Source organism: Acartia tonsa, chromosome 13 (assembly GCF_053477335.1).
Source record: "Acartia tonsa isolate MP-2025a chromosome 13, ASM5347733v1, whole genome shotgun sequence".
NCBI classification, from domain to species: domain Eukaryota; kingdom Metazoa; phylum Arthropoda; class Copepoda; order Calanoida; family Acartiidae; genus Acartia; species Acartia tonsa.
In genome coordinates, this window is record NC_137272.1 from 29,156,360 (window position 1) to 29,180,728 (window position 24,369).

Below are 24,369 nucleotides of genomic sequence, written 5' to 3' on the forward strand. Positions count from 1 at the left end.
CCAAATATTTATTAGCTACTAATTGCAGGATTTTACACATAGACATTTGTAAAGATTATTTATTGTTCATCGCCATATCCTTATTTCCTTGGAAAAATTTAAATTACATAAAAGAATCGGTTATAGATAGATAAGAAAAATTTATAAATGAAATTTAGCAATAACATTTATTACTTTGAATTTCAGTAAAATAATAGCTTTGTTTAGGGACTTTGCTTTTCAAAAAAGTAGCCGAAAACCATCTTTTAAATAATCTCACCTTTATTACCTAAGTAGTTATCTTATTATATAAAGTAGTAAGGTTTTTTTTGTCTGACGCATAAGATTTTTAAGTACTAAAGTGATTAAGTTCTTTTTAAGGGAAGCCTCACATCAGTTCATGGTTTGTTTTAGCCCATTTTTTTTAGATTTATGCCTTTTGAAGATTTTTCTGCCTTCTTCCTAACTTTTTGAATTCAGATCCTCTAGATGCTAAGGACGCAACTGCTAGTATATTATATTAAGCTATCCTTCTTTGAAGAATTGCTATTTTCATTCTGTCTGTACTCAATGAGTCTTGTTAGTAGTGAAGCTACTCTATAATCATTAATGTAATTAGTTGGAGACTGGCCTTTTTTTGGCTGCAACTAAACGTAGGTTAAAGACTTTTTTTTATGAATATTCCCTTTATCAAAAGAAAACAACTCTGCTGCTTTTAAAGATAGAAGTCTTAAATTGCATGACCTATTTGTGTTAACTTTGTCCGTAAGTCTGTACTTTCTTATTCGATATTTTTTATTAAAAATATGTAAGAGCTTCGCTTCTTATGTTGTCATCCTTGTTTTCGACCACATATATATTTTTATCAATGTTTATTTAAAGAGATAAAACATTATACTTAAAACAATCATATGTAAATTAAATACTAAAAAGCAGTTAAAATAATGATTAATTTTTTAAAAAAGGCCAATAATGTCAATAAAAAGCGCAGTAATAACAAGTAACTGGCAGGTATAGTCAATAAATCACTCAAAATTACAATTATTAACTAGCCAAATAGCCAAAAACCTGCCTAGGGCCTATAAAATTGTATAGTATTACTAAATAAGTGTATGAGACCATTTAAAGTTTAATTTATTATATAAAGTAGTAATGTTTTTTGCCTGTACTTTAAGATCTTTCTTTTAGTAAAGTTTTACATAGGTGATGTTTTTAGGCTTTTTTTCCCTTCACCTCCATAAAAATATAGAATAATCTTTTTAAAACTTAATTAAAGTCTATTTACATATTTAAATACACCCATAAAATAAACATAGATGTAAAATCAATATAATGATATAATCATAAGTATATTTGTATATTTTTAGAAATGTCTAATTATCCTATCTTTACACAAAATATTCCTAATTCCTAAATTCATTATTTTCTCATTATTAGCGAATCTTCTCTAAAAATAAGATATGTTTATACGTCCATATATTAAGAAATTTTCCCTTTTTTTATTGAAAGCTTTTAAAAATTTTGAAAGTCTATATGATGATAATGACTTTATTCCAAATTTCCCTAAAGATCTATCTGCAATGAACGTACTAATATTTGAAACAAGGATGCCAATATCCATAAGTAGCGAAGCACAGCCATAATATTGACAAAGTAACTGACAGACTGACGGACCAAGTAAACTATATACTGGATGCACATTGGTACAGGGCATCTTCACTATAAAAATCAGCTGTCTATCTGAAAATATAGTTGAATAAATAAAATTTTAGTCCTAGTGTTGCTTAAGAGACGGACGGACGGACAGACAAAGTAAATCAGAGTAGCTTCGCTATCCAAAAGTTTAAAGCAGTGTTCTGGAGCCGGAGCCGGAGCCGGAGCCGGGAGCCGGGAGCAGCAACATTTTTGGTGGAGCCGGAGCCGGATCCGGAGCCGTATTTTTCGTTAAAAACGGCTCCGGCTCCGGACTAGCTAAAAATGATTTTTTAAAGTAATATTATAATTTGGCAACGGTCTATTTTCATATAATAAACTGAAAAACTATTGTTACTTAACAAATAGACACACATCCTTCTACTTTTATATAGCTTTAATCAAATAAAAGCAAAATATTTTATATTATTTATTTTATTTTATCAAATTCAATAATGAAAAAAAATTGATATATTAATTTTAAGGTAGGAGCCGGAGCCGGAGCCGGGAGCCGTATTTCCAAATACGGCTCCGCGGAGCCGGAGCCGGAGCCGGAGCCGCATCAAAATTATACGGCTCCGGCACACTGGTTTAAAGTATATAAATAAAACTAACTAACTTGTATATCTAACCAAAAATACACACACACACACACATACACACACACACACACATACACACACACACACACACACACACACACATACACAAAACTTATACTTTTTAATTCACAATATCAAAAAAGTGGCATTTTTAAAATGTACAGTCTCAATTATGCTCAACAAAATTACCCCTTTATAAAATTAGGTGTGGAAAAGTTTGAACATTGTTAGTATGTTCAACCCAGTCAAGATTAATAAGTCCCCATAGTTTTTAAGCTATCGAATAAGATAATTAGTTTGGGTACCAGTGTAATTTGTTATCCAATGTCCCCTCCCTCATTCAGATGTCAATAAAGACATTTTAATTTAAGTATTAAATTTTTAAAAACATTTTATATTTGGGAGGGAAGGGATATTTCACTGTGTGAAAACATATAGATGTGAAACTTTGTACTACTTTAAGCAAACTTAGAACACCCCCCCCCCCTCCCTCACTCTTCCCCCAAGAAAATTTCATAAACTTTTCATGCTATTGCCACAACCCTGCATAGAATTTTCTCTTAAAAATAGCCTAAAACCAAAAGTGGTCATGGATGACAAAATATCGACAATCTAACTAGTAACTATACTAATATTTCTCTTGACAGAATGGTGGTACCCTTCCCTAAAATATTTATGAAACTTCCCAGGACCTATAAGAAGGTTCACTGTTAAGGAGAAGCATATCGGTTCTTCAGCGGTTACTTTTTATATAAAGATTACAATAAAAATTGCAATTCTTGTATAAACATAAAAAAAACTTTCGTCAAATAAATTTGTTTCTTCAAGTTTGGCTCAGGCTTTTATATTTTATATTAAACTTTTTACTTTTTTCCTTTTACTCGCTATCTCTCTCTCTCTCTCTCTCTCACTGTTAAGATGTTTTGTCTTTATAGCTATTTTTAAATTAGCACAAAATTAATATTTTTGTTAGACATTTGCCTTAAATAACTGGAAAATATTGCGGGGAAAAAAGGGATGTCGATTAATTTAATCATTATTGCCAAAAAATACTCAAATTTGTCATACTGATCATTTTTCTACAATTTTAGCTGGTTTACTTTTTGCGGATTTTTAGAAAACAACTTTTAAAGTTTTGACAACCTCTCTCTCTCTCTCTCTCTCTCTCTCTCTCTCTCTCTTATCTCCCCAGAGAGAGAGAAAAAGAGAAAAAATAGAGAGCAAAGTTTTTGCCGTCTGCATTATTAGATAGGAAGATAAAAAGATGGAATGAAAGGTGGTGGTAACATTCCCTTAAACGAATATTGGACCACTTATAATACCTCACATTTTCATTTTAAAATATCCAGCTAGGGGTGCTTAAAATGAATATAAGGCAATGCTTAAAAACGTTTTCCTAATTGTCCTAGGAATCCCTTTTTCATATTTAAGTTTAATGGACAATTCCATCATTAAACATGTTTAAATTGGACTTGCGGACTTCTTAATGGTATAGATTATTCAGTTGCTACGATTAAAAAATATTCCATACCGTTACAAGACTCTAGGGGCGTCCAAGCTTTTTTATTTGGGGGGGGGGGGGTAAAAATTGATAATCTAAAATTTGGGGGGGTAATCACCCCTTTACCCCCCTTTGGACGTCTAAGCAAGAATACCCATGATAAGTTTTAAATTGATAGGACAATAATAACCTCCATTAATATAAACTATATAGGGGGGAGGGGGCAAAATGGTCAACTTTCTACTCGAGGGAAATTGCCAGATTTGATTAAAGTTAGTAAACTAAAAGAAAACTTTGAATATAAAAACATTTGAACAAAATGAATATTAAATTAACTCCTATATATATCAGGGTGGGAGGGGACATTAGGCTTGATGGGAATTTTTTTCCTGTTCAATGGTTCAAACTACATTTACAGTGCATAGGTATATTTAAAAGAATTTCAATTTACTACCATATAGTTATAAAATTATCAAGACTTGAAAATCGTATTTTTGTGATATATGCAATTTATATAGCTGGCTTAATTTCACAAAAACACTAATTTAGTTTATTATTAATTTTAATAAACATTATACATATATGTTTAACGATATACTCGTAACTTGTATTTGAAATCATTTTTCTGAAATTAACTTTATGCAACTATCTTTTTAGATACTAGATATCTAGAGTTACATACAAACTATCAGAAGATATACCTACTTAAAGACAGACATAATTAGGGAAGCAATTCATGTTTTAAATCTTACATGATCTATATTGGCAATTTTTTCTGGATTAAAACTCCAAGACAAATACAGATTTAGCCAGCGGCTGGTTACAAAAATACTTTTTCCTCCCTTCAAAAACTTTTGATTGATTTTTTAGAGAGAATCTTTTTAAATGTACAGTCCGTTCGTCTTTAAGGATTCATTTGTTAGAATCCTCCTATCGATTTAAAACTTTGCTTGGTGGTTCCTGTTATCTATGATATAAAAAATTATATTATTTCAAAAGATAGTCTGAACGTCCATTTTAAATACGAATTTTAGATTTCTGATTCTTAGGAAGATAAGGCTGAATGTTATTTGTTAAGCTTCGCTTTATGAATTTTGTCATCCTTGTTTTTTTCTCGAGATATAAGTTCAAACTTCTGATGACAAATTTAACTTTTATTTAAGGAACATTTAATATTTATTAACAAAGTTGGTTTTTATCAATTTATACTGCAAAAGTTTTTGCCAGCAAAGGTTCTTTGTATTTCCAAATGTCTGTGTGTCTATCCTCATTTTTTCTATTGCTATGTAATATGGATGACATAAAATTTTAGCCGTTTTGGAGATTTTAACTAATATTATTCTTTTTGTTTCAGTTTGAAATGGATTTTGATTAACAGTGGCTGAAGTTCATATGAGAACAACACCAAATTCCCGCCAAAATAAAAACAGCTGATAGCATCACGTGACTTGTATATCAAATCAGCTGATTTAGTGACGTCATCATAGAGCAGCGCTCATGTTATGATCAGTGATAGGTTGGAGTGACTGGGAAAGACAAATAAAAAACGAACAAAATAACTTCAATTCCCAAAGAGGTAAGTTTGTCTTGTTTTCTTAGAAGTAGCGCAGCTATAATCTAATTGGTTGGTTCGCCCCAATACTATATAAAGATTTTTTTTGGGGGGGGGGGTGTAATTCCCCCGAAATTTATGAGGCTCTCAACCAAGCCCTTTACGAGATCTTAAAGTGCATACAGACAGTCGGAAAGACATCCTTTAACTTTATAATATACTGTATAATTGTTATTTTTAGATATCTTGAAGGTTGATGTTTCAACCACCCAACTCCTCACAGTTCGTCTCGAGGTAAGCTGGTTTCTTGTATTAACGCTGGGTCCCCAAAGTTTCATAAACTCCTTATCTTTGGGTACTTGTATTGTATTTTGTTTCTGAACTATTAATTATCTTTCAACAATGAAGGGGTAATTTGTTTATTGTCAATGGGATGTATACATTTCTCGTACACTATTTAATAAATAATATTGTACACCTCAAATATAATAAATCAAATTCCCCATTGTCCTATTTTAGACAGCATTCCGCGGATATTAAAATGGAAAAATTAAAGATTAAAATCAGTTTTTTAGCTCCGAGGGGCCGAGCGTCCAGGTTAACAAAACTGGTGTTTATTTTATGATTTTTATTTCTATATCCGTTGAAAATTGTCTGTAATACATGATTTATCAGTATGGCTGAGAACCGGTTGTAATCCAGAGGATATTTATCGGTTTCTAACCCATACTGGAAAAGTTTGTATTTATTACCAACTCAACTACAAAGAGTACTTTTTTCTTTCTACAAAGTTTAAAATAACAATATTTATATAAATGCTTTTACTCTTTTCTCTCTCTCACTCTCTCTCTCTCTCCTTCTCTCTCTATTTTTTAGGTTTTATTTTTGTATTTAACCTCTTTCCTCATATTCCAAGGAAACGGTTAAATTTCAACGTATCAAAGAAGATAAAAAATAAATTTTTTGCTTCTATTAAAGATAGACGATTGAATTTTTTTGTAATATTCTTCTACTAAAAAGATTTTTAACTATCCTTATACTAAAGTAACAGGATGTCTGTTTGTCTGTGTGTTTGTGTGTCTGTACCGAAGGATCTCGCTAACCGCTGAACCGATCGGGTTCTCCTTAACAGGGTAGCTTCTCATAAATCCCGTGAAGGTTTATAACTATTTTCTTGGGGGGTGGGACACATCCAACCCCCCCAAAAAATGAAAAATCCCCCAACGAAAAAAAAAATTTTAAAATTTTTTTTACTAAAATTAAAAATGAGGGGGGGCATTCCCCCCCCCCCCAAAAAAAAAAAAAAAACTTAAAAAAATTCCCCCCCCCAAAAAAAAATTTTTTTTTTTAATTTTTCTTTTAAAATCTAATATAAGAAATTGGGTTATTAAATTCGACTCTCTCCTCCTCAAGTGCCCCCTAGAGGCCTCTAGGGGCGTAGCCGCTAGTCTACTAAATAGTAATTGGTATTTTTTTCTGTTTATAAACTACATGTCATTTTTAAAGAAGTGGAATTGCTAAAATTATCACACAACAGTTTTGTTACATTATAAAAACTCTGTAGTCCAAAAATGCAATTTGGTTGCATTTTTTTCTGTTCTTTAATGTACTTCATTTCATTATAATGAAAATAAAAAGAACATTTTGAAAGTAAAGTATGTTAAAAAGTCAAGTCAAAGGGAAAAAAAGTACATAGGTTAGGAGTATCAATTGATATATTTGAAAATATTAATTAATATTGTAGCAATGAAGCTACTCTATAGTCTATCATAACGGGGAAATGTGATTTACTCAGCTATTATTAAAGATAAAAGGATGGAGATTATTTGGTGAAACATAAGCTTTTTTACTTTTTGAGTTTTATTTATTAGTAAAGCTTCATGATGGTTTAATGCTTTATTTTTTTACATGTAAGCCGCTAGTACATGAAATCAAATAGTAAAGTATGTTTCACATTGCTTAATACTTATTAACGGTTGCGCCTCTAGCATCTAAGTACTCACTAAGAGGTGTTTTCCCTTGGGAGGGGGGCGGTACCCTCCCCCAAATAGTTATAAACCCTCCCAGGAAGGATATCATATCTGTACAGACAGACGAACACAAAGATCCTGTTACTTTTATATAAAGTTTGGGGTTATTAGTATAAAAGTTAGCATTTCAATAGGGAAGTTTGGGTAACAATTATTACAATTTACTATTACTATTACTAGCGGTTTCGCCCGTAGCCTCTAGGGGCTTGGGCCCTAAGAGGTTTGATCAAACCAAATTTTCGTATTTTAGATTTAAAATAAGAATGTAAAAAAATTCTTTGGGGGAGGGCAATTTTTTTTTTGGGGGGGGGGGTAGTCCACCCTACTATTTTAATTTTAGTTTTAAAATGAAAAGAAAAAAATAGGGGGGGGGGAATTTTTCATTTTTAGGGGGGTTGGGGGTGTCCCACCCCCCAAGAAAATAGTTATAAACCTTCCCGGGACATATGAGGAGCTACCCTGTAAAGGAGAACCCGATTGGTTCAGCGGTTAGCGAGATCCTTCGCTACAAACAAACAGACAGACAGACAAAAACAGCAAAACAAACAGATAAACAAACAGATAAACAAACAGACAAACAAACAGACATCGTTCTACTTTGTATTATAGATTTGAGACATTTAATTCTTTCAGTTTCGCTACTAACATAAGAAAAGAATTTGAAACAGGCAAAATGAAGTTGGAATTTATAATGGGGGGGGGGGGGGTGTAAGAGAAAATAAAAGGGGTTTGTCATGCAACATTAAGATGCATGACTTATTTTTGGTGAAATTCGTGTCTGTTTGTCTGTCCGTTAGTCTATCTGTCTGTTGGCTAGTTTGTTTGTCTGTCTGTTGGCAAGTTTGTTTGTCTGTTCGTTTGTATGATTGTCTTATTATCATATTTATCTGTCTGTCTGCACTGGAATTTTGATAGTTTGATAACATTAAACTTATGTATAGTGTGCAGCGTTTCGGAGCCGGAGCCGGAAGCAGCAATATTTTTGGTGGAGCCGGAGCCGTATTTTTCGTTAAAAACGGCTCCGGCTCCAGATTAGCTAAAAATGATTTTTTAAATTAATATTATCATTTGGCAACGGTCTATTTCCATATAATAAACTGAAAAACTATTGTTACTTAACAAAAAGACACACATCCTTCTACTTTTATATAGCTTTAATCAAATAAAAGCAAAATATTTTATATTATTTATTTTATTTTATCAAATTCAATACTGAACAAAAATTTATATATTAATTTTAAAGTAGGAGCCGGAGCCGTATTTCCAGATACGGCTCTGCGGAGCAGCTTCAAAATTAAACGGCTCCGACACGCTAATAGTGTGCAATACTAAGTAGTTAGATGATTATCTGTATGTCTTTCCATATACATATGCTTTTCACGGAAGCTTTTTATTGAATTTAATGCCATTTTTGGATAAGGAAAAACCTCTACATTATACCTACATAGTTTTTTTTTACAGTTTCAAGATATGGTTATTTCACTTAAAATGCTTAGTCGAAACCCAATCCCCTTAAAAATGAATAATTTAAATGATAGGGAAGGGGGAGTATTTCTTTGTTGTATCATGGAAAGAAAACGAAGTTGCCGGTTTCGTCTTTTTTTCACAGTAGCCTTTCTCCTATTTCTAGCCCCTGCGGGGGGCTCTAGCCCTGCGGGGCATATTTTCTAACCCTGCGGGGAAATCATTAACATTTACTTAACCTAACCTAAAATAACCCTTCAAAAGCTACTGTGAATATACGATGAAACCGGCAACTTCGTTTTCTTTCCATGATCCTCTTTGTTTATTGGGTACTGGGTAGGAGTTTATTATTAAGTTAACACAGGTTTAGGCCCCGTAGGTTGTGTTAGGCATAGGAAAAAGTGTTCGACAGGCACTTTTAAGGAAAACACTTTTTTTATGTATTTAAAAACTAATTCAATTTTAATATTTCAGCCAGATGGACAAACAGCGAAAGGTGAACATGCTGCAACCAGGAAAGCGTCCACGTATTGACTCAGGTACGTACAGACACATATAATTGTAGAGTTGGGTTGTTACGCTTATTATTCAATATAGAGTAGTTGCGCTCCGGTCGTTCGTAAATTTTTTTTGAAGGCAAAGTGGGTTATAGTATAAATATTAAATATGGATAGCAACATCCACAAAATCTAAAATGTATCTCAAATTAATTTCAATACAATATGCTTAAAACGAATATACCTACTTAGATTTTTAATTAACCTATTCATATAAATAAGTTGTTGATATTGTTTTCAAAATGTTTTGAATGAACTTGCGGCAGATGTCCTACTTTTTAGAGAAGGTTGCGTGATTGTTTATTGACACATTGCTACAACTTATTTATTTGTTTTGCAGGCTCCATCCGCGGCCCCATCCCCAATGGCCCCATGCACTCGCGGCCGCTGGTCGCCCTGTTGGACGGCAGGGACTGCTCCGTAGAGATGCCAATACTGAAGGTAAGAGTTTGTTATAAAGTAGCACCGCTGCTGCAAGCGTGCCTAGAGAATCTTGTACAAACTTTTTTACGGAACGACACATCTCAAGTGGCTTTAATGTACATTTTATATGGCAGGTTAGATGGATTGATTGATAGATTGACAGATAGTTTAATAGATAGATGGATAGATAGACGAATGAATAGGGAATGTGTATTAACTATTTAGGTTAGGTATACTTTTAAAATAAGTCATGTTTTAAGATAGTTTTAACAGAATAATTTTGTTTGCAACTCAAAATGTATAATAGACGTACTGACTTGCCCATTCTAGATTATACCTCATTGTTCCAAGAATCTTGAATCAAGGTTTAAATTCTATAGGATGATTCTATTTTTTTTTATCATTAGGATGTTGCGACAGTGGCGTTCTGTGACGCGCAGAGCACCTCGGAAATTCACGAGAAAGTATTGAACGAGGCCGTGGGAGCTCTCATGTGGCACACCATTCAACTTAATAAGGTATAAATACGATAAAACCTGCCCATGACTTATATATAAAGCATTCCTAAGTTAAATACTCAATCGAATCCGCCTATTTTTGCTTCCAAATAATTTTTAGATATTCCAATGTACAGTAGGGGTATTTTTGTTTGTTATAATTTGGGTTGTCCAATGTTTTAACTTCCATTTTCTTATCCCTTGATATTACTGAGTAAAATATAGTATGTTGTTATTGTTATGTGAAAAGATAAAATAAATTTTAAATTTTGAGAGGTGGAAAATTTTGGAGGCATAAATGTTCTTTTTATTCGCAGGAAGACTTGGAGAAATTCCGCGCGCTGCGGATAGTGGTGCGGATAGGCAGCGGTTTCGACAATATCGACGTCAAGTCGGCCGGCGAGATGGGGATCGCAGTGTGCAATGTGCCGGGGTATGGCGTAGAGGAGGTGGCCGACACAACTCTCTGTCTTATACTCAACTTATACAGGTGTGTTTAACATCGTTACATCTAGTCTAACTGGGATAGGTTAATGGATATAGAATACGTGGATATTGTGACAGGAGAATTTAGGTTGCTAATACAGTCAGCAAATATTGGTCAATACGTTTCTACATTATCAGGGGAGGGGAGAGGTTACATGGGGGGGGGGGGGTAGAGTTATATTAGTCAGCTGGGAGAAATATTTTATCAGGGTATGCGAGAATATCTCATGATATCCAAGTATTTTATATCCAGTGATAGGTTAATATATAGGTTAACAGCTTGACATCTAGCTTAACTGGTATAGGGTAATAATGGGTCAATATTGAAGTAAGTCCCTTAAAATATTAACAGTTTTTCTTATTCGTTGGCTTAAAAACACAAGGAACTTAATTTAATTTTATTATTAGTTCAAAATTGCTTAGTCTAAAGTTTTCAACCAATAACTCAACAGAAGGGGTAATTTCGTTTTACATAATTGGGGATGTACATCTATATATAATCCCCTAAGACCCATGGCAAAAATTTGGATAATTTCTTTCGTTAAGCGATGCAACTGTAATTATCAAATTTTATTTCAGGCGTACATACTGGCTGGCCAATATGGTCAAGGAGGGCCGCAAGATAACCGGCCCAGAGCAATTAAAGGACGCCGCATTCGGCTGCGCCCGCATCCGTGGCGACACGCTGGGTATTGTCGGCCTAGGTGAGTGTTTGGCCGGTTTGCGCCATTTTTTTTGTACACTGCGTCATACTAGGGACTTTAAAGATAAATGTTTTGTTTATGTTAAGCAATGTCTTAGCTGTTAATCAGGTTAAATTAATGGATTTTTAATATCTTACAACAAATAAAAACAGTTCATTTTAACTGGAAAGTTAATTTGAATCTGTATGAACGTACAGACCATGCAAAAAATAGTAGCTTCGCTACTAATAATACATAAACTAAAGCATATGAAAGTTTGATTTCATCTTTTTTTATAAGGACGTACAGACAATGCAAAAAATAGTAGCTTCGCTACTAATAATACATATAAACTTAAGCATTAGAAAGTTTAATTTAAATCAAAAGTTTGTCCAAAATCAAAGCTGAAATCAATCATATGACATCATGTATGTATATTGTTTGTATGTGTGTGTGTGTGTGTGTTTATGCATTGATATTGCTGCGCTCCCAGCCTTTTATCCATCTTCTTACATGGGAGCTAGATTTTTAAATGACAAACATACAGATTAACATACTAATTCTTTTAGTAGTAATCATTTAATTTTAAATATTAACATTAAATCTAATTGTTATTTTTTCAAAGGCTTCTTTTTAATTAAAATGTTATTTATTAATAAACTCGTTGCTTCGCTCTTGGTTTTTAGTGGAGGAAAAAATAGCCTAAAACTACCCCTAGACATCATAGAAGCTTCCCTTAAGAGTACAACCCATTTAGACAAGCAGCTTTCGAGATCTTAAGCATTAGACAAAAACTTTAATACTTCATATTATAGTATTACTATACAAACTATATTTGTATTGTTTATATGGGGAAAGTTATTTAATCTTCCATTGTCATATGCCTTTGTTATTGGTTAATATCTGTCTCTCGTTTGGCAAAAGCTAATCAAAGTTTTGAAATACCCCAAAGTTAAATCAATATGTAGAAACTACACACACAAATATACATCTGGAGAATCCTCTTTGTTCGTCGGGGCACCCGGCCCTCCCCTTCTTTCGTCAATATTGTGTCATTCATGATCACTTTTACTTAATGGAATATAATCGACAATATGTAGGAATCTTGAGAGATAAGACAATAGACAATAAATTGGTGTACATCTCCAATGATAACAAACAAAATTACCTACCCCTTCTGTTGATTTGAAGTAGAAAATTGTAAGGACTACTATGTTCAGTATAAGTACCCAACGTTTGTAAAACTTTGGGTACCCTTAAATCTAGTGGGGGGGGGGGGGGAGTATGTTGGTCCACCAACCAACCTAGGGGGTGTTACCAAGAGATATCTGTAATTTAACATTCATACTTAACTTCTTAACTTTATATTAGTTTAGATTTTAGTTTATAGAAAGACTGATATTAATAGTTAGGGTAGATACAATATTTCTCTTTGCTTTAAAAGTTTATGGCGCCTACGCCCCTAGAGGCTACTAGGGTCACTTTATGTGTGGGAGTCGTTCTTATTTCAAAAAGAAGTAAAAAAAAAAGAATTTTCGTAGGGGAATATTTCTGTATATTTAAGATCTCAAAAACTATAATGTCATTTTTGTCCTATTAAAAAAAAATATCCTCATAAAAGAATTTTTTTACTTTTTTGTTATGAGGGGGTGGGGAGGATAAACTGTTTTTATCCATTCTAAAATTTGTGATTTTAATTTGGGTGGGGGAGTAGGGTTAGGTTTTAATCTATTTTAAGAACAAAAATTGTTGCTTAAAATTACCCTTTAGTACTTTTCGAATTGACCAATTTTACCTAATATTCTATATACTAGTTAATATTTAGTACTCTTTTTATTTTGTGGGAAAATGTACCAATTTTTAGCTTACTTTACTTGCTTAGTATTTTCATAAATGCATACTTTTTAAAAGTATAGGTTCTGCTTTTATTTTAGAACATGGATACAGCTATGGAAAATTATTTTTAAGTGTTCATAGCTGTTTTATTATCGACTTAACGTTATTCCAAAGACATCATAACTACCAGGAATCTAAAGGGATAAGACAATGGCCGGTAATTTGATGCATTGTACATCCCCAATGATGATACACAAAATTAACCGTTATCCTGATTACAATGCGTTGTTGAAACGTTTGGACACTCAACTAAATGAACCTACCAATCAAATTTAATGAAAGTCCCCGAGGTTGTTACGCCAACAAATACGAAAATGTTATTATAAGACTTTGGGACCTGTGTTTTAAACAGCCCAGTGTTCCAAAGTCCTATGTTGATTTAATATAAACCAGTGAGAGAGGAAGGGATATTGGACTTAAATTACACTGGTACCCAAAGTTTTATAACCGTTGAATCTTCTACTAGGGCTCAAAAATTTAGTTACTTTTGTTGAATTTTGATTGATTGATTTGAAATTAATTATGCCCACACTTTTCAACCAACGAATTTAAATAAATGTTATTTCTTTATTTTATCAACTAGCGGCTTCGCCCCTAGCCTCTAGGGGCTTTGCCCCAAGAGGTGATAAAAAATTGAAGCGAAATTCGTAAAAGGACCAGGGGAAAAAAAGGACCAAGGAATGGAGGTATAATTACATCTTCTATTACTTACCCAGCAGAACGGATCGCAAATTTTCGCACCTACCGAGCAGGAAAAAAAATTTGCGATTAAATAACGAATTCGAAAAATTCGTAAAAAAAAAGAAAAAAAAAATGGGGGGGGGGTTTGCCTAAAACCACCACAGGACCAGTAGTTATATTCCCTGAAGAGTAAAATCCGATCGGTTCAGTGGTTACCGAGATCTTAAGCTTCAGACGGACGGACAGACAAACATCAAGCTACTTTGTATTATAGATTTCATCAAGCTACTCAAGTAAAATTTGAGGCTTTAAAAAAATTTTTATTGGAGGAAAAAAATTCTATTCAAATGCTACATCCCTCTCCTCGAAAGTTCTTACTTTTGCCATACTTTCATAGTTATATTTTGGGGTGAACATATAAATCCACCAATAAATTTATCATAATTTAAACTACAAAAGGCAAAATTTTGTTTAAAATCCTCTTAATTCACTATCCAAAATTGATTTTCATTTAATTAATTGGTAGAATAATATAGGTCCAATGCATGTTTTAGGCTATTTTATTGTAATGGTTCGGTAACCTCTCAATAAAATATGAAAACATTTTCCAGTATCGCTTAGTAACCAACAAATATCCGGTGGATTAGAACTAGTTCTCAGCCATACTGCAACATTATGTATAGCATCTTATTATTTTTAGTTTTCTAGGTACCTTTGGTATTTCGGGGCTAAAAAACTGATTTTAAAATCTTAAAATTATACATTTTTATATCCAATAACTGTTATAACATATACCTTTTAGGACAGCTTTATATTGGTTTTAGTTTATTTGTATTTTGACTAATAAAGGGAGAGGTAGGTTTCGGGTAAAATCCGTAAAGGTTATGTGCTATAAGTTAAAAACAATAGTAGAACGATAAAAATTTATGTTAACTTTTTATAAAAATATTTTGTCTATAGTTCTTTTCAATAAGAAATACACATATTTAGTGAATATTATCGTTCTACTACTATTTTTAAGCCTTAAAACACACACCTTAATGGATTTTACCCGAAACCTACCTCTCCTTTTTTGCTAAAATAAAAATTTGCATGTTTGCAGTGTTTAATATTGCATACTTTGTTGGCAAAAATACTTATATATATATCAATGCAATCCATCTACAAAACAAACTACTAACCGTCACGGATCTTAAGGGATAAGACAATTAACAATTAATAGATGTACATCCCCAATGATGAAAAACTTTGTGTAGATTAAAGTTATTTATTTAAAGCAACCAATTAAAGCAATTTTCGAGTCTAAGAAAAGTAGAAAAGCATTTAATTCCATTGTTAAACTTTTGTAAAAAATATTGCATAAACAGAAAGTCGCATAAAAGCTTTTGAGTTTTTACATAAATGATTTTTATCATGAAAATTAATTTTCCAACTAGGTTAATAGCAAAATATATACAGTTTATAACTTATAAAGCAAAAAAATATAAGTCAGTGACAATCTGTCACAAAATTGCTTGAAACATTGTGCCTAGTTTTCTAAAAATCATTAATTGTTACAAGGATTTTAAAAATAAATCCTTATTTAAGCTTTTAAATCGCTGGAATGATTCTAACATCATATTTCTAAATTTTCAATAAGAAATATCCGTAACGAATGAACGGACGGACGTAAAGCCACAGCCTAAATATAGATATGTAATAATGGTTTGGGTTATATTAATTCAACTTAAATCTAGGACTTAAAATATTATCTATCTATCTATCTATGTAGGTATACATATTACCCCGTCCCGGATTTGAAAAATTTTGTTAAAATTTTTGCCCCCAGCCAAAATATGGTTGATTTATGCATAAAAATGACCCATGCAAAATATTTTTTCTGTAATGCAAAAATTGCGAGGGTACAAGCACTGCAAAGTTTTTAAAATCTGCAAAAAACCCTGTTTTTATGGCTTTTTTGGGGCTTTTGTACCATCCCAATTTCAAAGATTTTTACAAAATTTCAATTCAAGTGTGTTGATATATACCTGAAATTTACCAAAAAAAATGGGGGCAGTCTCAATAATAATATATGAAGGTGTAGCAAGTAATCTTCCAAATACAAAATTGTCAAATTGCATACATATATAATAGGGTTGGGCCAGATACTTTTTTCGACGGATATTGAATATCTGCCTGATTTATAATGCCGGATATTCGACATCTGGCCAGATATCTAGCAAATATCTGGTAATCTGGCCGGATATCTGGTTATTCGACCGGATATCCGGTAATTTGCCGGATACCAAATATGTTGCATTATCCGGATATCCGGTATCCGGCCAAAAAAGTATTCGGGCTACCTCTATTATATAAGTTTTATGCACAAAACTATCTCTTCTGTAGATTAAACTTAGCGGTTGAAACGTTTATACACTTAACTTAATAAACCAACCAATCAAAATTCAATAAAATTCTCAAAAGTTGTTAACCTAATGAATTAGAAAAACAATTATAAAACTTTGGGGACAAGTGAAATAAACAGTCCAATTTCCCCTCCCTCTCTGAATTATACCAGAGTGTACCAAAAGTCTAATAATAACTAGGGAGGCAGAGCACAATGGGCTGTTAATTACACTAGTCCCCGAAGTTTTAAAAACTTTTTCATTTGTTTGCTCAACAACTTTTTAGATTGTTTGAAATTTTAATTGGTTTAATAAGACGTTCCAACCAACTATTGTAATCAACAGAAAGGGTAAGTTTGCGTATAATCATGGGGTATACACGTCCATTTATCAGCCATTGTCTTCTCTATCTAGATCCCTGTACCCAAAGTCTAATAATAACTGAAACAATTTTATTTTTATTACATAACAAGAAATAACATGTTATTCAAGAATCTAAAGGGATAAGACAATGTCTAATAATTTGATGTACATCCCCAATAATGATACAAAAAATTATCCCTTTTGTAGATTAAGACTAGAAGTTGAAACTTTTAAACACTCAACTTAATAAATCAACCAAATAAAATTTACTGAATTTCCCCAATGTTTTAACCCAAATGTAAGAAAACACCATTATAACACTTTGGGGACTAATTTAATAAACAGCTCAATGTCCCCTAAGTCTAATAATAACTAGGGAGGGAGGTAACATTGGGCTGTTTAATATGTGGTATGCGGCAGCTCTGGACCATGCAGAAACCAAGACATTATAGTGATGCTACGCACCTAGTTAAACCCTGTTATTCTACAATTATGAAGCCACCTGGAAAGATGTCAGATAACGGTACTGATTTTATCCCTCAGTTGTCCTGCAAACGGAGGGAGGGGTGTTAACCCTCCCTCCCCCATCTTAAGCACCGGAACCTTCCCCTTCAACCACCAAGTTATCAGCACCACCTCAACCCTGAGGATAAAGGATCTAAACCTGCCCCCACACAGACTGTTGTTGTCACAAGTAATCATCAAACCTTCCCTCTTTAGTACCCAGACCTACCACTCAACCCCTCTATGCTTATCTACCTATTGTGTTGTTCCCTGGGCTATCCTGCCTGCCCCAGACAGGGATAGCCATCTACCTAACCATTTCAATTATCTATGTTTTACTGTATGATTTATCTTTAACCATCCTTATTCCTAATCCATATGTATTTATATTATGGCTAACTGTATTCTTATTCTCCCCCACCCTTCTCAGGGATGGGGGATCATTATTGCCCAAACTGACCATTGTATATGTATTATTTATGCTTTGATGTTATGATTATTTATTCCTATCCATTGTAATTATTGTTTGTTGTGTATAGCTTCAGTATCTTACAACCCTTCAATAAAGTGACAACTAAAATCGATGTTGATCATTATCTAGTGAAAGCTAGAGAAGCGTAGCTTCTCTATAGTAAGGTGTCCACGTCTGTCACACTGCCGTAATCTAATTGAACTCCGGTGTCTGCCACCTATCCTCGGCGGATACCACAATTTTGGTGACAGCTGTGTGAGATTACGGCGAACCACAAGTGTAGAGCAGACGCGCACCTGAGGCGAAGGTACTCCCAGCAGTGAATCTGGCAAAACTGACGCAAGCAACCTGAATTACCCACCCTGGATAGCAAAGTTTAACTCTGCATCTGGCAGTTGTGGAAGCAAGACAGCGAAATTTGATGAATAACCGCGAGCAGCGCTGATATCTAACGGAGAATTGAGCGCCAAAAGGGCTGAAACAGGCCTGCGGACCGGCTGAAACAAGCCAAAGAAGTGTAAACGGCTGAAAATAGGCCAATTTTACTGCAAGAAATAGCAGGATCCGAACCAGTGGCGCTAGCAGGACGGGAAATTCCCTGCCGCCATCAGCTGGATTTGGATAAGCGGCGCTAGCAGGACGGGAAATTCCCTGCCGCCGATAGGCTGAAACATGCCACATAGCTGCAAACTGCGAGCCAACATACGAGTGTAGTGCACCAGAACAGAGAAAAAACTACGTCAACTATAAGTGTCCTGAGAGGCTACAACGCAGCCACCCATCTAGAAAAACAGATATTATATTACAGTGCAAGGATTACCACCCTGGTGTTATGGCCAAACAATAGATTTATGAGCAAAGCTTGGCAAACAAATTGTTGTGTTGTGATAAATCTAAGAATAGAACAGGCTTGGATTATTGGGTATTGTGATAACAACTAAAAATAGGACAGAGTTGGTAAACAAATTTGTTATGCAATTGTGATAAGGACAATAATAAAAGCTAGATGCAATATAAACAAGGACCCTGATACACAATCAAAATATCTAAAGCCCACAGCACAATAACAATACACCCCTTATTCCAAGGGAAGGGGAGAAGCCCCTCTCCATTGAAGGCAAATACAATCAGGGTGATATAATAGATAAACCTAGGATTAAGAAGAAAAGGCAATATTACACCAGCCCACAGTTACCCCCCTCCATCACAGGGGAACGGACGGAGTTACCCCCGTCCCCTTACGCGCTTCCCCCTTCCTACCCACCACACTAGGCTAAGTCCGTCTGTAGTGTGGGGCTAGCGATCGGACACACAGAGCGCCATTCACGGGTAGCGCAACAGAGTGCGGAAAATATCATAATATCAACGGACGAAGCGGACCAATGAGGGAGCGAGTTGAGGGGTGAGAGCGCGTTTTCCCCGTGTGCGCGGATTTGAAGGTGCGGACGCGCGTTGCAAGGACAGGAGATTTCACGCACACACACACACACACACACACACCCACACAGGAGAGGGGCCACTCTGTAGCATACATCAGAGATATTTTTTTAGGAGAAAAACTTGCAAGCTCCTCCCTCCCTGTCTACAGTGTGATAAGGAAAACTAAACCAGTTCCTTAAACCCGCTCAGACCCTCAACATCTTCCTAGCCTGCCAACCCTACTTCAAAGCTGAATGGTTAGTGAAACAAATATATGTATATATAAATACCCAAGTGATAAATGAGGTTGTTTTTTGTATCATGGGTACAAGTAAGTGAATACTAACCTCACCAAACAACACTGGAAACTGATATGGTAACTGAACGAAAGTACGCCCACCCTGTGGACATAGCCTGACTTGCTGCCCCACACTGGGCAGTGGTGGTGTGTACCTGGACCATCGACCCCATATTTGTGAACTTTATACAGAGGAAGCGTCATTTTTTTTTGGAGCAAGGAGGAAAGCTAGCTAGCTCTGGGGATATTCTTATACACGTATATATATATATATGAGTGTAGCCATATATATATATATATAGTTAGCCTACCTATCCATATATCTACCAGCGGATACGCTCCTAGAGACATCTGTGGATCCCTAACATATTCCTGTTACCTTTAAGCTAAGATCCGCTGGTTACCACAGAAATCAAGAGCTATACTGGAAAGGAGAACAACTCAGGCTCAACAGTTAACCAAGACGCTGGCACCAACAAACCAACCCCCTACTACTTATCATGGGGGCGCGCCAGCCACAGAAACTCTTGAGCCAGGAGGACCGAGCCTACGGCTACGTGGACTACCACCCTAATTACACAGCTATAGTATTTATACTAGGGGTGAGCCGGCTCGAACCTCCCTGCGGTGCGGCTACTCTACTCTGCTCCTATATCTTCAAGATACTGCTTCTGTTATTACTTTGGCCTACTGTGTTGAGTACAGTGAACATCAAACACATGCCAGATCACAGACCCCTGGTTCCTGAGATGCCCTTGTCTGGAAGGGTGACTGAATGTCCGCTGCACAGCTCCTGTTCAGTTGGTGCTCAACGTACGAGAAATAGCAATACTGGACTGGGGGTTGCTGAACCTGTAGGTGTCCTCCTGGGGGTGTTGAACGATGCAACTGAGCCTAATGAGAAGGTGACAAGCTTCAGAGACTTAGTGGCCAGCCCCAAGATGGACACTACTACCAGAACTGAGATTTCAAAGGGGCCCAGCCCTAGGGCCAGTACCACCTGTTTCTGGGGTGGAAAGGTCCTCCCTGGCACTGGCCTCACCAATCTGGAGGATGGGGAGCTGTCCCAGGGGAATAGGCTCTTCACCCAGATGCCCGACGCGTACCTGGGGGTGGGGGAGCCGCCACCCAAGCCTCCCTGGGAGCCCCCAGGCATGGAACGACTGGGGACCGGCCTAAGGATGGGGACTGGTGACCTGCTGCAGTGGAAGACTTTACCAAGCACGGAGGGAGCAGGGTTGACCAGCAGCAGAGAGGCTGTTCCCCCACACTCCAAGACCAGATGCCACTACTCTGTTGAACCACTGCACATGTCCCAGCCAAGTTCCCCCATGCTGCTGAAGATGGAGGCCCCCCGGGATGCGGAGCTCCAACTAGGAAAGTCAATAAGAAGGCCACCCCTTGCCAAAACCAGAACCACCGCAGGGGCTCCCCACCAGCAGCTGACGGAGCCTGGCAGGGACGCAATACTAGCTGGCAACTCTGGCCCAACTCAGGTGGCTACCAACAGTCTGCTGACAGTCCGGAATACAGTTCAGGCTACCATCAGTATGGCATCTTCTGGGCCTCGCTGGTCCACCTGTGGGTGCCTGTCCACACACTGGCCACAGGTACCCCCCAGAGATCATAGCCCCCTTTCCGACTGGCACCATCAACAGCCTTTGCTACCAACCACCTGGCATACCCAGAGGCAGGATCCCTCATGTGGAGAAGCACCTGCAGAAGCTAAGGCCGAGGCTGGCCTCGCCACCCAGGGGAGGAGAGCCGCTGTTGGATGGAAGGAACCTGTGTGTATGGGGAGGAGGCTGAATGTAACCAAGGAGCCACCACAAGCAGCCCAGCACCGCCTGACCCCTAGTAGGGGAAACCCTGTTTGTCAGCTGGTGCCCCAACTGGAGGAGGAGAGACCTGGCAGGTTGATACACCCTGGGGAAGCCGGCCTGATGGGACCCAGCTGGACGAAGGGGCGCTGCCGCTTCAACGGCCACACAGCCGCCAAGTGTAGAACCGGTTGGGACCGGGCAATGAAGAAACACCAGGCCGCCCAACAACCTGCATGCAACCAGTCTGCCACCCAGGTCCACCTGGAGGGAGATGCCCGGCCGTCACCCCAACTAGCTGCCGCCGCTGGGGCCGCGGCTACCCAGGAGTCTGTGTCTCAGATTGGGACCACGGTGGCCAGGATCAACGTGCTGGGAGGAGCGGCTGCACCCAACCGGGTTGGCCTGGATCTCAGCCGCAACCACAGGGGACCGGTGTCCGTAACCCCTGTCACCCCCAGCAAGAGCCGAGGGGCGCTACCCAGCGCCACCGGGACGGTGTACGGGGAGGCCCTGGCGGCCGCCGAGTGGGAGAGGCAAGAGGCGCTAGCCAGCGAGTCTGAGTCGATGTATGGGACGCCAACCGGCGTCGCCACCTGGAAGGAACGAGAGGTGCTTCCCTGCACCACCAAGCTGATGTCTGGGGCGACAACCGTCGCCGCCACCTGTGAAGACTGGGGGGTGCTATCCAGCGCCCCACGCTGGTGCCTGGGGCGACAACCGTCGCCGCCACCGAGAGACCTGGACCCCTGTGAAGACTGGGGGGTGCTATCCAGCGCCCCCACACTGGTGCCTGGGGCGACAACCGTCGCCGCCACCGAGATACCTGGACCCCGGAATGAGCCCGCAGCCCCAGAGGAAGGGGTGACACCCGTCACCCCCAGCCAGCCAGAGCCCCCAGCCAGCAGGGAGAGTCCAGCTGTCCCTCACCCTCAACTGCATCCAGCTGTCTACCTCCCTCAACCAAGCCAGAGTAATTGTATTGCACTGGTGTACCAGGAAGTTTGGGCTGGGCCAAACTTGCCTGCGCCCCCTGCATCTGCCCCAGGAGCCAGGGTATCAGCCATTTCCAGCCAAACTGAAGAAGCTTTGACCGCTGCCTGGGGAGTAACACAACTAGATGCGCCAAGTGCCGAGCCTAACCATAGAAGTAGAGGATCCCCAACAATTATGTCTACCCAAGATGGAGACAATGTGCCTGGACCCCTTCAGGCTAGGGGAGGAAATCCGGAGCCTTGTGCCTCCAGTCCACTAGCAGCAGTGTCCGTGGATGGGCCTGTCTCCCAGCCAACTAGAGCGGAGCCACCCTTGCAGATCCAAGACAGCCTCCGGCATCAAGGGTGGACTGTTACCTTTCCCTACCCCGCAGGTCAGATTGCCATGTACCACCCTGCCAATGTCCAGAATGAGCCTGAAGGAGGCAACGCTCCTACAGTATGGCAACCACCACCTGCCCGCGTTGGCAGAGACCCTGGAAGCCGAATGAACCTGACCAGCCCCGAGGGCGAAGAAACTGCGCCTGCATCCAGTAGCCAGCCTGCCAGCAGCAAGGTGACCAACACGATGGAGACCACCAGCCCAGTGGAGAAACCTGCAGAGGTGTATACCAGGCGGCTGTTGGTCCAAGCCCCCTCATGTGCTGTGCCACCCCTGGAGGTTGCCAGGGTGGCCTCAGAGGTACACATCCAACGGCCAGAAGATCCAACAGGACCAGCTACTCCAGCAGATATAGCCGATTCCGTTAGACCTGGGGAGGGCTGGAGTCCACCACCGTCCAGCAACTGGTATCCTGGCGGACCCATTCCACAAGGACAACCAACTGAAGGCCGCAACCACTGTCGGAAGTCTGGCGGTGCAGACAACCCCTCCAGCCTTCCGAGGGGAGAGTTGTGGTATGCGGCAGCTCTGGACCATGCAGAAACCAAGACATTATAGTGATGCTACGCACCTAGTTAAACCCTGTTATTCTACAATTATGAAGCCACCTGGAAAGATGTCAGATAACGGTACTGATTTTATCCCTCAGTTGTCCTGCAAACGGAGGGAGGGGTGTTAACCCTCCCTCCCCCATCTTAAGCACCGGAACCTTCCCCTTCAACCACCAAGTTATCAGCACCACCTCAACCCTGAGGATAAAGGATCTAAACCTGCCCCCACACAGACTGTTGTTGTCACAAGTAATCATCAAACCTTCCCTCTTTAGTACCCAGACCTACCACTCAACCCCTCTATGCTTATCTACCTATTGTGTTGTTCCCTGGGCTATCCTGCCTGCCCCAGACAGGGATAGCCATCTACCTAACCATTTCAATTATCTATGTTTTACTGTATGATTTATCTTTAACCATCCTTATTCCTAATCCATATGTATTTATATTATGGCTAACTGTATTCTTATTCTCCCCCACCCTTCTCAGGGATGGGGGATCATTATTGCCCAAACTGACCATTGTATATGTATTATTTATGCTTTGATGTTATGATTATTTATTCCTATCCATTGTAATTATTGTTTGTTGTGTATAGCTTCAGTATCTTACAACCCTTCAATAAAGTGACAACTAAAATCGATGTTGATCATTATCTAGTGAAAGCTAGAGAAGCGTAGCTTCTCTATAGTAAGGTGTCCACGTCTGTCACACTGCCGTAATCTAATTGAACTCCGGTGTCTGCCACCTATCCTCGGCGGATACCACAAATACACTAGTCCCGGAAGGTTTATAATAACATTTTTTTTATTTCTTGGCTCTACAACTTTGGAGACTTTTATTGAATTTTAATTGGTTGGTTCATTAGGTTTAGTGATCAAACGTTTCAACCACTATGTAATCAACAAAAAGGGTCAGTTTGTCTATCATCATGGGATATACAAATAAATTTATCAGCCATTGTCTTATCCCTCTAGATCCCTGTACCCAAAGTCTAATAATAACACTTTCATTTTTATTACATAACAAGAAATAACATGTTACTGAGGGATCTAAGGGATAAGACTATGGCTAATGAATGGATGTACATCCCCATTAATAATACACAAAATTAACCCTTCTGTAGATTAAAATTAGT

General features: G+C 37.9%; 1 protein-coding gene across 2 annotated transcripts in view; it reads left to right on the forward strand.

Moving 5' to 3' along the window:
- Nucleotides 1-24,369, forward strand: part of CtBP (C-terminal binding protein) — a 49,270-nt gene that overhangs the window by 14,527 nt on the left and 10,374 nt on the right. For both annotated transcript variants that reach the window (XM_080180785.1, XM_080180786.1), the window contains exons 2-8: nt 5,129-5,350; nt 5,568-5,620; nt 9,295-9,359; nt 9,718-9,818; nt 10,208-10,318; nt 10,615-10,787; nt 11,363-11,487. In XM_080180785.1, the coding sequence (XP_080036911.1) occupies nt 5,583-5,620; nt 9,295-9,359; nt 9,718-9,818; nt 10,208-10,318; nt 10,615-10,787; nt 11,363-11,487 (613 nt within the window). In that variant the 5' untranslated portion in view covers nt 5,129-5,350; nt 5,568-5,582. The remainder of the gene's footprint in view (nt 1-5,128; nt 5,351-5,567; nt 5,621-9,294; nt 9,360-9,717; nt 9,819-10,207; nt 10,319-10,614; nt 10,788-11,362; nt 11,488-24,369) is intronic.